The 14,728-nt window shown below is 42.2% G+C and overlaps 1 protein-coding gene across 3 annotated transcripts in view; it reads right to left on the bottom strand.

Moving 5' to 3' along the window:
* The window catches only part of LOC139914137 (gamma-aminobutyric acid receptor subunit beta-3-like), a 58,962-nt gene that overhangs the window by 19,361 nt on the left and 24,873 nt on the right, over positions 1-14,728 (bottom strand). Inside the window, exons 2-5 of one of the 3 annotated variants that reach the window (XM_071902348.1) lie at positions 14,293-14,340; positions 12,649-12,740; positions 12,447-12,514; positions 476-696 (exon numbers count right to left, since the gene is read on the bottom strand). In XM_071902348.1, the coding sequence (XP_071758449.1) occupies positions 476-696; positions 12,447-12,514; positions 12,649-12,740; positions 14,293-14,340 (429 nt within the window). Of the gene's footprint in view, positions 1-475; positions 697-12,446; positions 12,515-12,648; positions 12,741-12,855; positions 12,936-14,292; positions 14,341-14,728 lie in introns of those variants that run through there. The other 2 variants (XM_071902349.1, XM_071902350.2) reach the window with 2 other exon arrangements.

Genomic DNA, 14,728 nt, shown 5'->3' on the forward strand with positions numbered 1-14,728 from the left:
AGGGCTCTACTTTATTGGCAAATATAATGTGACCTTTGTCACATGTCATCCCCTCTCCCATCTATCGAGTCTCTCTTCACTGTAAACTATCCAATACAGCAGAAATTCCATAAAAATAATGTTTAAACAGAATTGAGTACTAATTCCTGGGTTGTAGCTATCAAGGTGAGACTAGCAGCCACAGTGCAGGGACGTCAGAGCAACAACAACAATGGTGGAAAGCAGTGAGAAAAGAAAGTACAGCGAAGCTAAACGTGCAGCAGATAAGACCAGTTCAAAAACACAGTGAACATCGGCATTGCTTTGATGAGAGATGATGAGAGAAGATGAGAGACAAGACTGTTGGGGTGTGAACTTTCCCAAATGATGGGGAAGAAGGTGGGACTTGCAATACACTTCTCTGCCTCAACGCAAAAAGTTCCATACTGAATCTTTAAACCCTCTTATCTAGGTAACAGCGCGGGGCAGAACCCACCTGAGGCCGTACAGAACCGTCCCGTCCGGATGCAGCCGGATCATGCGGTTCTTGACGGTGACCCCGTGGACGAAGGACTTCTTGTCGTTGAGGAAGTAGGTGTCGGGGACCCAGAGCTGGTCGGCCACCCTGTTGTCCAGGGTCAGATTGAGGGGGATGCCCACGTAGGCTAGACGCTTGTCCCTCCAGTACTGCTGGAAGTACATGGTCAATGTGTAATCCTGTGGACAGAGACAGAGAGACGAGAAACTGAGAATAGGTAATATCTGAGATTTATTTTATTCTAAGTGAATAGTGAAGTAGATTCTTAAAAATAAATTGATTGGGGTAGGACATGGAAAATGCAGCGATTATATTCTCATGGTCAACATGTAGTCCTATGGATGGATGGATGGATGGATGGATGGATGGATAGATAGATAGATAGATAGATAGATAGATACTGTCTATACTATACACACATACATACACATACATGGGGCAGGGTAGACCAGTCAAATTCACATGATTTGTTGTGATCTTGTCGTAAAACACAATTTAAAACCTCAAACGTAAAAAACTCGACAGAAGCTTCCCTGCGCTGAGCTTGTTGTTGTTGGAAGCATATGCAATGCGAAGGCTTTAACCTCAAAACAAACACGCCAACTGCTTCGAAAGCTTTGCTCTGCCCATCCCCACTGTTTTGCTGTTCCTAATTTTTAGAAAGCATGACACAGCGTCCTACAAGCTGAAAAGAGTGTAGGCCAACTGGTTCACATGCTGCAGCCAAATTTTTAGAAGTGCCTTTTGCCCTCCCTTCCTGGGATACAGTAACCCATACAGTGATGTGGCATCGTACAGCAGCGTGTGGGCAGGCTGACTCATGTAGCCGCAGCTTTAATGGAAAATTTGACGGAAAATTTCACCCAATATATCAACATTTTTTTCTCCCTGACTGTAGTTTATTCCCAGCATGGGCAAACTGATTCACAAAACCTGGGTGATGAACTTTAATGGCACCCAAAAAGCATTTTTAACATAATTTTGCCTTTCGCTTAATTCAAATAGCCCCCCTCTTGATCTTAATGGGACATTTCATTCAAAATACGTTTGCAACTGTTTCTCAATGGTTAGTCTGACATTACAGGGAGAGTGATTCATGCTGTGTTTTTATTGTGTTTTGTGTTGTATGTCAAAGTATTATTTTGTCTTCAATCGAGGACCACAATGGAAATAAGTTATAAGTAACACTATCTTGTGCTATCTTCTGGGGTCAAATATATTTATTTTTTTGTTTTTATGATGTTTTTTTCTATACCTAAATGAAACAAAATAAAAAAAGCTCCATCTGCAATAGAAGTATGGTGTTTCCTGTCGAGTCACTGTTGTTTGACCGCTTGCTTTTTTACATAATACTTCATTCATCACTGAAAAGTATGCAAAAATGACTTTTGAAAGCATTCTTGTGAACATTTAAACTTTGTGATAGTCCCTGTATTATCCTATATGGCCATTTGGCACCTAACAAAGTGTTTAAGTATTTGCAAAAACTATTTGATGTCCAAGGCTGAGGAAACTGCGCTATTAGTCCTGCAAAATGAAAAAAAGACAAAAAGAAAATAGCATTGGTGTGCTAAAATTTAGGAATAGGGTTTAGTTTAGAATAAGAAAACTAGGTAAGGCAAGAAAGTGTTTTTGCCGTGCTTCCAGTAGTATTTGACCAGAGTAGAACAGGCAGTGGAGATAGGGGACAGATGAACCAGAGTCGCTCCCACAGCCTTCCCCTCCCTCCTTCCTTCCACACCACATAATCCACTTACCCGAGCTAACAGTCTCTCTGCTCTCCCTCCTCTCTCCCTCTTTTTCCCTCTCAGTCTGTCTGTGTATCTCTCTCTCTCCTCTCTCTCTCTCCTCTCTCTCGGGGCCATGCCATGATCTCCCCTCTTCCTACTGTGGTGTTGAAATCAAACCAGCCCCGTACCAAGCTGGCGCTGGCAACGGCACAGATGACGGTTGGTTGCTGCAGTTTTCACACGTAGGTTCACACCAAACTGTAATGAAACGCGGATTAAAACGGGCACCGCAATGAGCACGGTTTCCCAAGATGTTCATGTGTGTTACAGTAGTTACGTAACCGAAGTAGTTATTTGTCTCTTTACACGCCTCCCTTGCACGAGCGCAAGACTGTGATACTAAATGCTTACGAAATGCTTGAGGTGTTATATTTTCATCACAAGAAATAAAATTAGGGAAATTCAGACACTTGACAGATTTAGGAGAGAGGGAAGATCTTCATTTATTCTTGAATAGATTCCTCAGTAAACGTCTGATCCACTGCTGCACGTTAATTATTTATTCCTTTATTTTTAATACTTGCTTCATACTCAATGGCTATTTTTCCCAGGTCCGGTTGGCACACAGGGATTTGAGCAGGAAAGACCTTAGCTAGCACAGGATACAGATTGGCAACACAGCATGACGAGGAAAGGTCATTGGCATCGTGCCATGAATATATGGTGGAACTTGGAACCGTGGCCTGTCCAGAAACCTGCCGCCCCCAAACACTAGAGCAATTCAGGATCTGGGGGTCCAATATTGCTCTGAATTATTCGGGAAGTAACTGATATCTGATATATCTAGTAATAATAATTAACTTTTGTGGTATTATTGTCTCTCAACATAATTCATCATTATATCCCCTCTCTAGACTTGTATTCCCAACCACACAATTATTCTGTGATTTGGTTATGAATTGCTCTTTCTTCCCAGAGGTCTAAGGCTGCAGGAAATGTGAAAATCATTAAAGTGATCATAAGTTGTTGTCGTGTCAAAATCTAATTTTTAGTGCTGATCTCACTGCAGAAGAGAAAAACAGTTGCCAGGTTGCACTGTAGCCTCCAGACTTGCATATGTCTGGCGGACAAGGTCAATGGATAAAGGAAAACATCACCAAGGTTTTTAGTGGTTGGACGACTAAGTGACATAGGCACCAAAATCATCCACGTGTCCCCGGTAGATCATTGGTTCCAGCACTCCATGTTAACACTTTACCACCATACACTATGCTGAGTGATGGTGACTAGCATTATCTCAAAAGTGAGAAAACGAGAACTTGTAGCAGCTCTAAAGCTAAATGGTAAGTAATCTTAAATGATATGCGGCTAAGTCTGACAGTTTTGTGTCGGACATTGGTCAAATTTACACAAAATATGATGCAAAATTAACATATTGTTTTGAACTATGAGGGACTACTTCCTCTGTTTCCATAGGAAGTGAAGGTGATGGGTGATGGGAGACTGTGTACAGCTAAAAATCACTGTGCAGCGGATGAATACGTGGTTACTCAACTGAAATTGTTCCAAAACTAAACATGGCTACATCAGCTACCTGCAAATGTATGAATCTACTATCCACTAACGACTTATTATGACTAAAATGTCAGTCTTCTTTCTTGCCTGCTATCACTCAACACAGTGTGTGCTAAACTGTTAGCGAGGAGCATGGGACTCTATGATCTACCGGGGACACATGGATGACTTTGGTCCTATATGCTCTCATAGGACAGTGTTATCAATCGTACTCCTACTGCAGTGATCAAACGCTGAAGATTGATCACAGCATGTGGAAATTTAATTTGCTGTATGAATAAGTAGACTCGTCCACGTCTCCTCCATTACCACTGTAACTTTACCCTCCATCAATCCCTCCGAATGATTCATCGTCTCTCACACTGGGTTGTTTTGACCCCGTCACACCGCTTGCCTCTCTTCCACCTTCCCCCTCTCTCCTTCTCCCCTTATCTCTCCTCTATCTCCGGTCAGCTGTGTCATGCTTTAGGTATGCATTTCCATGTCCCGACAGAGTGTCAGCAGGTGGTGAGCGTCTACAGTACACATACACCTCGAAAGACATAAATGATTTAAATCAACCGTGTAGCTCGTACAATCACGCGGCCAAGGAATCCTCATCAATCTTGCATGCAGACAATCAAAATGAATTTCAAATGAGAGCGACTGCAGCCGCGCGCTCCGCATTACCTGCCCTGGAACATTTTTTTTGGGGGGGAGGGGTCAGATTTTCTATGAAGTAGGACTATGGATTCTGAATTATTGACAACTTTCCCACAACACACAAATTCCCAATACACTTGGCTGAGAAACGGCGCACTCTGTTTGGTATTACCATATTTTCACCATGGAGATAATGACAGTGAGCAGTCGAAACGATATTGAGCAAGCCTCAATTATTCAATTAACTCGATTGGTTAATCATAGTTCATTAATTTTCATTCAGGGTATGTGAGAATCCAGATAAACAGAGTTTTGGCTCTGAACTGACCCATATTCAATGTTATCTTTCTCTCTCTCTCTCTCTCTCTCTCTCTCTCCCTCTCTCTCTCTGTAGTGGTACCATACCAACTGCTATGTTGTGATACCTCCAGTATCGAGGAAATATCCTGCTAATGTTGTTTGTCATATGGCATATGTTCTCTAGCCCAAGCATATGCTGCTGTTTGTCAACAACTAGATGTGCCTCTTCATCAGACTAGACAAGAATAGAACAGAAAAAACAGAATCTATACCAACTTCAGTATGAATCTATCCACAATTTTAAAAGAGAATTGCCATCGTCATATCTGACTCAAATCAAAGCCACTCTGTGCAACAGCACCATGAAAAATAAATGACCACAGCGCTGCTAGTTTTCCCGGCTTAACTTCACATTTTTGTGCGAGAGAGAAAAATGATGATATGATATGTAATCACCGTGTACTGCATATGAACCCGTTCAGTAAAGCAATTTGAGTCACTTCAATGTAATTTCGGAGCGTTCCCTCGGGATTGCCCCGAGGCGGTATATCACCGCAGTGCGGGGGAATCCCTGTGCGAGTTCCTATGCCCCTTCTGCTGCTATAGAATGGTAAAAATAGCATGGCCCCTTATTGAGAGAATTGAGAGAAAATAGAGGGAGGTGATTGAATTGAGCTTATTCCTGCAAATGATGGTGCTGGCCTTCAATATATACGATCATTTCCTCGATATCTAATATTTTATGATGTATTGCCTAATAACTAGGGGGGGGAGAGAGAGAGAGAGACAGGCAGCAAACAATGGTAATTGTTGTTATATATGAACAGAGTCACAGTTCTGGCGTTGCATTAGACCTGCTGTACACTGTGGGCTCCAAATCTTTTGTATTTTCATTACAGGTCTATGTGGCATACATCTTATCCTTTCCCTAATAAAGATAAATTCAGATTCAGATTGTTTTTTTCCATGTTTAGGAAGCAATGAAAAATTCAGCAGCCACTGAAGAATCTATCAATGTATGAATGAGAATGAATCAATGTAACCGGCTAATTTTTGCAGCAATTGGCACTATTTTTGGATTGGATTTGGGCTTTGGGCAAGTACAAACTTTGTGCATAACACCCTTTTTTAAATGAGGCCCCAAATGTGTGTCATACACTGAAATAACAGAAGCAGTTACAGAAGGCAGGGTTGGAAGGGCGAAACAGGTTTCAGAGGTCTTTTGTTTAGCAGGCGCCCGAGGGAACAATGACCAGGTATCACCCGGCCCAGGACGCCAAAGAAAAAATAGATGCTTATTTGCTGATTCACTCAGTGACGCAATGTAGTGTCCAAACAAATCAAGAAATAGACATTGTCCCATTCAGTCAAGCCTTGGAAAACGCCTTTAAACTGGTAAAATACAGTACCCACTAAAAATGTTGCACTTGATTCAATACGTCTGGAACAAAATTTTTTGAGCTATTCTAAAGCCAGAAGAAGCATATCAAACTATCTGATTCTCACTATTAACCTCAATATATGATGCTTATATTTTCCTGACCCTTTTAATCCTAAAATCTGTTTCATAACTAAGGTTGTAGTGAAGGGTAAACCAACTTAACCTCAATTTACCCACTTTTTTCATTTGTGGAGGGGTGTTCACCCACATTTTTAACCTGATATCATTTTTTTAGTACATTATAGTAATTAGAATAAAAAATATAGAATGATATTTACACAGTATATTTTCACTTGCTAGTTGTTTGGCCTAAGGTGATCACCAACCAGAGTTCATAGTTAACCCGCCTTTTTTATTTGCCACTACATCACTGATAATAACAGTTGCTTGAGTGGGACTGAGAAAGGAAATGAGGCCGGCGCCTGTCAATTTTAGATTCCCCAGGCCAATACACACAGTGTCTTAAAGGTGTACACAACGCAGCACAAAGCTATTACCATGAAGAGCGATAAAAGCAGAACCGTAGAGTTAGAACCAGTAGAACGGGCATTCCCACTCAAATCTCCTTTCAGTGGGTACTCGACTGGCACCGTAAACCAGGAAGCGCCCGCTCTGCTTATTCTAAATCTTGGTGATCATCACTTCATCCTACAGCATGCTCTCTCCTGGGGCCAATTACATTCCATCAGGCAGGAAGCCGGATGCCGGATAAAAGATATGGGGGTATATTCAGCCACACTCACAGCACAGAGAAGAGATATGCTCTTTTTTCATAGCCGGGAGACCTATATAAGATAATTAGGATGATATAGTTAGTACATCGGCAACATCTGATCCCGAGATTTATTTCATGTGGGAAAGCATATGGATGTGGTTACCTTGGTGATTGCGACACATTCAGGGTCACACCAGGCTGAGAACTGTGTACTTTAAATGATTTCTGATACTAAATTAGCCTTAACATCTAAAAAAATAAAAAAATAATGTCATCAGCCCAATTCTAGATGCACACACTGTTCAGTAGCACCGCTTGCACTTGAATCACCCGAGAAATGAAAAGAACCGAGTCGAGGGAAACTAAATGGAGCGCACCTAATTTTAACCTGCCATTTCAAACACGAGTTTGTTGTGGTGATGGTGCACAGATATGTTTCGGGAGCCACTGTAAAAATGAAGGGAAAAAAAAAAACATCAACAACAACAGATAGCGGGAACATTTGGAGAAAGAGAGCGGGAGAGATCTTTTCACCTCTCCATAATGACAGAATTTTTTTTTTCTCTTTGACACCCACACGCAGCCGTGGGCGTACGGATGACTAGCTTGCTCAGCCTGTTACTGCAACTATTCACAGTGCAGACTCTGACCATGTCTGGATGTGAGGGACTCTACCTACGGTGTGCAGTCGTTTAATTTGCTGAAGTTATGATGAATTATACGCGCCGCAGATAAAAGGTGGGAAGGCCTTGACTCGCGGAAACAGAGAGAAAAGCCTGTTTATCCATTTCTGTAAGATGCCTAGAGAAGGTCTAGAGGACAAAGAAGGCACCCACGCTTTATTTTGCACCTCAACTTTCTTCACCTGCAGTATTTTGTATGATTTCAAATGCAGATACACAAACACAGAATCAAGTTGTGGTATGTTCTGTTGTTGGACAATCTACTGACACATCTTCCCCTTAACCTCAGCCTTTGCCACCACATGCGTAACCTTAACTGTCAATCCAACACTTATCCCTAAAAATATAACAAAAAATAACCTCTTCCCTAATTAGCATTGGATAATAGCACTCACAAGTGACCACTTTCCAGGTTATCTACTCTTTTGGGGACACTTGGATTCTGTGTGATTGCTAAAGCGCCGGTTCCATGCACACATAATCTACTTCGCCTCGCTCTGATCTCGTCCTGGTACGTGTTTTTCCTCGGCCGAAGGTCCCGGCGAGCCCCAGACGAGCCTCGGAGGTAATTAACATGTCTTCCGCAGACGCCTCGGCATCTGCTGGCGTAGGAGCTTTCGCGCGGCGTTTCGCCACGGAAGGCGTCAGCATAGCGGCGACGGATTTACATGTACTTACGACCTGCCCCCCGCCAGGTGGATTCGCGGACGAGCCAGATGCTAAGTATTCTCCCGGTGTCTCGCCGTCTCACGAGCTCTGAGGTGAATATTTCGATCGGGTTTCCCCCCCTCTCCTTTCTCTTTCTTTCTTCCTACCCGGACGTTCGATCACTCGCATTCTTTTTCCTTCTCCTCCATTCTGTTTCGCCCGGCTGCTCAATAAATCTTTAGATCTGATAGGCCACCTCGCTCTCTTCTCCCCTTTATTTCTCAATCTCTTGATCTGTTGATTGTCCTCTTACTTTCTCGCTCATACATGGATGTGCGCATGTACACGCACGCACACTCATTGTCTTGTTATAATTGTGAGGACATTCTATTGACTTTCATTTGCTATTCCCTTGTCCCAACCTTAACCTTCACCATTCAATGCTTAACCTTAACTCTTTGTACTAACTTGACTGTAACTTGGTTAACCTTTAACGCTCTCTAACCCTAAACCTCACCCCTGACCCCCAAAAACGGACCCTTTTCTTAACTTCATTTTTCTCTTGGTTTCTCAAAACCTGGGAGAACATTTTGGATCAGACAGTAGCAAAAAACCTACATCTCACACACATATACACACACAGTAAAACTATATCAGGAAGAAGGACCTTTGCTTGCTTGCTCAGGAACTTTCTATTCTAGAGTGTTATATGTCAGCTATACAGTGTTGGTTCTGTTCTTCTTAGCCATGTGCCATTCACTCAACCTGAAATCTGGCAGTTTAATGGTGCCCTCTTTGTCGGCAAAGTTATATACCTCATAGAACATACTCAGTAGGGTCCCTGCTCATTTCAGGGCAGCAAGCAGCACTTGGTTCAGGAAAGCGTCAATTTTTAAAACTGGTTTGCCAATCATGCCTTTGTGTTCTTCCACGAGGCTTGTGAACTGGTTTAAAAGTTGACATTTTATTGAAATGCATGCTGAAATGAGGAGTGGACCCTAACGATTTGGAGAGAGTCTTTTTCACGAAAGGGAGAGAGAGAGAAAACGGCATGTATCGGGGCTATGTCGTTTAGTGTAGTTCAATGGGTAAAGCATCACTATCACTATCGGGACTAGGGGATTCATTATTCATTTCCCAATGGAGTAGCCTGGTAAGACCATCCTGATCACGTGACCTCACATTCTGTTTCGCTCCACGGATCAGTCTGGACTTCCAGCCGCCCACATCGATTTCAGTGGGCGGGAGTACTTGCCTTGACAGACAAACTCCTTCAGCCAATCAGCGAATCCAAATTCAAATCCACTCGGAAGAACGGCGAAAACGTCTTTTCCGCCGAGAAACTCTGCTAGTACATACTCTTGTTCTTGTTTAATTGTTGTTATTGAGTCTATTTCTGCAATAACTGCACTTATGGCTGTGTTTACTCTACTAACGTTAACGTTACCGCTCGTTGCTTCGGAAGACGCCATTACTGTTTTGCCAGCGGCGGCCTGTATTTCACGTCATCAACTACGACGCAGTCCCTGATTGGCCCGATTACATCATCAACTACGATGCAGTCCCTGATTGGCCCTGATTGGTTACATTGTAATTTCAGGAAATCGATGTGGGCGGCTAGAAGTCCAGACTGATCCGTGGAGCGAAACAGAATGTGAGGTCACGTGATCAGGATGGTCTTACCAGGCTACCACTGGAGCCCCCCATGCTAAAAATGCAGGCCCTCCACAGTACTGTACCAAGCTTTGGATAAAATGCACCAAATGCAACATTAATGGAAAAAATATTAACAACTTGACCAGTCTTGTTTTGGTTTCAACACCTAGAAATTGTCCATCTAACAAGTACAGATTCTGTACAGTCCCACTGCGCATTTGTGGCAATGAGGTATAGACCTAATTAATTATCAGTTCATTTGAATATCATCTCAGCTCTCTGGCTCCCTAGTTGATCAGCTGCCTTCATCTCTTCCATGGAGACTACAGTCATGTTAGGCTCCCTGGAAAGAAGAAGAATATACAAGAAGAGGATTATGGGAGCTAAGATCATTTGCAGCTAAGATCGGAAGATTTGTAGTTAAAGTAAAATGTTCACATTAATACAACCTTTACTTCATTTCATTTAAGGACCACTAATTTATCTATGACCTTTATCAATCGCTAGTGAACAGTGGGAAGTCTCTGGCACAGCCCCCAAACCTTGAGCTATGATGGCCTGTTATTGACAGAAGTGTCTTGAATCTCCCATGGGTGGGGAGTAGCCTATTTGTTCCAAAACAGAGTAAGGGCCGGAAAGGGAGTTTTCAAACTCTGAAACCTCAGCATCTGGTGAAGAAATGGTTGAGTCACTGGTATGGATCAATACCCCTATCAATCCTCCTGCCCTCAGACAATATTATGGTATTTTTTGGGGGGACAGGGACAGGAAAAATCGTACCTATCCCCCCTTTAAAGTAGATACTGCTCAATAAAGGACAGACATGATTTGTAGAAAATGATTTTCTGCACACTGTGATAAAGTTTGATAGCGTGCAGCTAGAGGACTGAAGTGTTCCTGACTGACCTGAATTTGACTCCTGTGACCACAGTGCTATGGCGACTGCACCGTGGTAAAACCACATGGGTTCACCAGCCGTCATCTCTGATACAGTTATAATGGTTGAATCTACAGAGGCAATTGCCCATGAAACTTGTAAGAGGTGTTGATCTGGAATCTCTGAATGTGGCCTGGGTTTCACAGTCTGGATCAAGCCACATTACACTGCACAAGTCATTCAATCTGGTGCTGAGTCTTAAAATCTTATTTTTCTTAAAACAAGTGAAAAAAAGTGTCATTTTCTTCACAGTAGTAAAATGATCCGCCTTATTTTGCCTTGTTTCTAGAAAATTCCTAAAAGTGAAACTGCATTGGAAACAAGAGGAATTATCTCACCTAAATGGCAGAATTTGTCACATTTTTAAGAAAACTATACAATTTTATAAGATTGCAACACTGAATATGAGTCTAACTGAGGCTAATTTTGCAGAGCATTTGCATTCTCGATTTCTCACTCACTCACAACAGCTTGTGAAGCACATGACCATTTCAATTTTGCGATTCCTGGCAGAGGCACGGCTTTATTTGGGTCTGCATTTGTGAATTCATCGCAGGCTGGACCAGTGATATTTCAATGTTCAGCCTAGATTCTGCCTTGTTCCTGCCCTATTATAATAGCCTCAAGTTACTTTACTCATGTCAACACAGGCAGACAGCATCCAGCTCACAAATTAGCAAATCCAATCTGAGTTCTCGATAGCTGTACCCTCCAACAGCCTCCTGGGAGGACACCCCCCGCACAGCCACGGCTCACAAGGTTAACAAGCAGAATGAAGTGAAAACTAAAATGACTTCAGGCTGGATTCAGGCTACCGATTTCAACGGGATAATAAGATTTAAAATGGTCTTCGTTGCATTATTACTTAGGCTAGAGAGTCAGCTAATTTGGAGGGTCAGCCTTGGTGTTAATAAGTTGTCTAAGACCTTTTAACCTCTCGTAAGTTTGTGACAGGTTTTATCACATTACATGTTTTGCAATCTGTATGTAAAGTATGCATTTTATGTGGACTGTCTAAATAGTGTTGTAGCATTCATCCATGCTTTTGTAGCCGTTAGTCAGTGGATGCATCTGACTTAAGACCAGCACAGTTGGGAACATGAACTGGTATTTGTTTTATTATTTTTTATACCCAGACTGAGATTCCTATGCATGTAAGGTAACATTGTACTGTAAGTCTATGGGATAAAGATGGATTTATTGCTTAGATGCTTACAGGAAACCCAGCCCAGCTCCTATCATCCATCTCACTATCTCATTTAATGGCCTGAAAGGCAAAACTGAATTTACATCAGCACTTCCCAGTACGCCAAAGGAATATTAGGGGTTATGTGCACTGGTGCCAATACTAATTTCTGATATCAGCACTGAATTTAAAGGCAGACAGATAGAGGGAGGGAGAGAGAGAGAGAGAGAGAGAGAGAGAGAGAGAGAGAGAGAGAGAGAGAGAGAGAGACTGAGTGTGTGTGTGTGTGTGTGTGTGTGTGTGTGTGTGTGTGTGTGTGTGTGTGTGTGTGTAGGTGTGTGTGCAGCATGACTGCATGCATTATGCGGTCGAGTAAACACAGAAACACATCATTTCGGTGTTGTAAGTTCACTCACCATGTTGACTTCTGACACCATGTCTATGCTCGCCACATCTATGCTCATTCCAACAGCAACCGGGGCGCCTGGAAGAGGTTAAACAGCAGAATATGTATAGGCCTACACCTCTGCACCTGACCACAACACAATGAATGGCGCCAAAAATAAAGCTGCCTATGGCGCGAGGGAGAATTAATGGGGGTAAATACGGCACACATACCTCCAAAGTCCGGCCTTAGTCGAATATCGTATCCCTTCAGTAGTTTATCCACCGTCTCTTTCACAAACGACATGTTCCCCGGTTCGTTGACGCTGAAATGACAATAACAACAACAAAAAAAATCACCTTGTCTCCCGTATTCGTCCGCGCGGACAATAACCTTGGCTTTTCGAAAAAGAGCAACAACAACAAAAAAACAGGACTCACCTTTTCGCGCAACAGACAATTGAACCGACAACCAGTGCCGAAAAGACACGAAATTGACGAGCTCTTTGCAAAACCAACATCCCCCCTTCTTCTTCTTTTTTTTTTTTTTTTTTTGCCTTCGTTGTTTACAACAACAACAACACACACAAAAAAGCCTCAACAATCAAGACGATCCGGACGGCTTAGCAATCAGAGTAAATCCATTGACCAGCGAAAGGAGAAAGTCGGCTGAGAAAAGTCCCCAGGTTGGGGGGGATCAAGTCAGCTGTGAAATATGGGTTGTCATCACCTCCCGGTAATGAATACTGGCTCTGATTTTCTTTTGCTCTCTCTGACTGTGCAAGAAGGGCTCTTACATTCAGGAGCTGAAACGCATATTGATGAGGAGGGTGTACGAGGGATGCTGGTGGCGGTGAAGGCACTCAGCTTGTTCAAATGAGAGACGAAGCCTCACACTTGCGCACTGCAAAAAATATCCACCTGGAGCCAGTCGGTTCAGTCTGCTGCTGAGGCTGGAGTTACAGTTTATTTTTTTGGTTAATGTGGGAATAAATCTGCCATTAGGGGGTGAGATAATCCCACTTGTTTACAGTGCAAATCGACTTGTTGCAGGAATGTTCTTGAATTAAATGCTTTATTTTATTTTGGTACTAGTGGAATGTTCTGGCTAATTTCAAATATATAATTTAGGTATTTGAGTGTTAAAATCTTATTTTTTCTTACAACAATTTTTAAAAATCAGCCAATGAGGTGAGATAATTTCACTTGTTTCCAGTGCATATCATCTTATTTCAAGAATTTTCTTAAATAAGTAATTGTATTGGCACAACTGGAGTGTTTTCCTTATTCTGGCTTGCTTCAAGATACTGTAGAAAATTCCTTAATTTTCTTATCCCATTTGGGTTTTTTTTCCCCATTTGCTTTAAGAAATATACGATTCTAAGACTCAATACTGGACTAAGTGGCTTGTTAAGATGGACATTTTTTGCAGTGTTCCTCACACCATCTGCGCCAATCCCCTTCCCCTGTGTTTCCCATAAAAATGGCGGGACCCGAACAATATCAAGGGAAGGGACAGGGCTGCACAATTTATCAGTCCTACTAATCGATGGTTGTGATTGATTAGCCCGCTAATCATCTATTATGACTTTTTTTTCCTCATCTGAAATTTAGAGTTTCTACCATAAATTATTCAGTTTGTGGGTCTCGAAATATCGAAGTGGATATTGGAAATCCCGTTGATAAATGTGCGCGCGCGCGCCTCTCGGCATATTGTAATGGCTATTGGGCAACCCCGTTAATAAATAAACGCGCGCTTGTGTGTGTGTGTGTGTGTGTGTGTGTGTGTGTGTGTGTGTGTGTGTGTGTGTGTGTGTGTGCGTGTGTGTGCGTGCGTGTGCGTGTGTGTGTGTGTGGTGTTGATGTAAGGTGGCCTACCTCGTGTCATAGATAGCGAACAACTTCTTGTTTCCGTCCACAGCGTTCCTGAAAGACAAGGGAGGCGAAATCATGAATGACAAACATGCAATTTTCATATTGTTCATGCGTTCTAGTTATGAAACGGCTTTTAGCCTATCCAACATCTATAAAAACAGCGATGTGAAACTCAATTAAACGGTAGGTAAACCATGACCTCCATTTGGTAATCACCATAAAGCATTACAACCACCAACATAAACAAAAATCAATTATATTGTCGGAAAAGCACGTTTTCTTCCCTTAAAAGACCCTTTCCTCATACACTTTACATCAATTTGGGACGACTTACTATGATGTAAACTATATATTTACATTCTAAAATTGTATCAGCCCCCAAAAAACTGGGTAAAATATATTTCTGTAAATAGAAAGTCGGTTAAATTGAGTTTTACTG

This window comes from Centroberyx gerrardi, chromosome 21 (genome assembly GCF_048128805.1).
Source record: "Centroberyx gerrardi isolate f3 chromosome 21, fCenGer3.hap1.cur.20231027, whole genome shotgun sequence".
Taxonomy (NCBI): Eukaryota; Metazoa; Chordata; class Actinopteri; order Beryciformes; family Berycidae; genus Centroberyx; species Centroberyx gerrardi.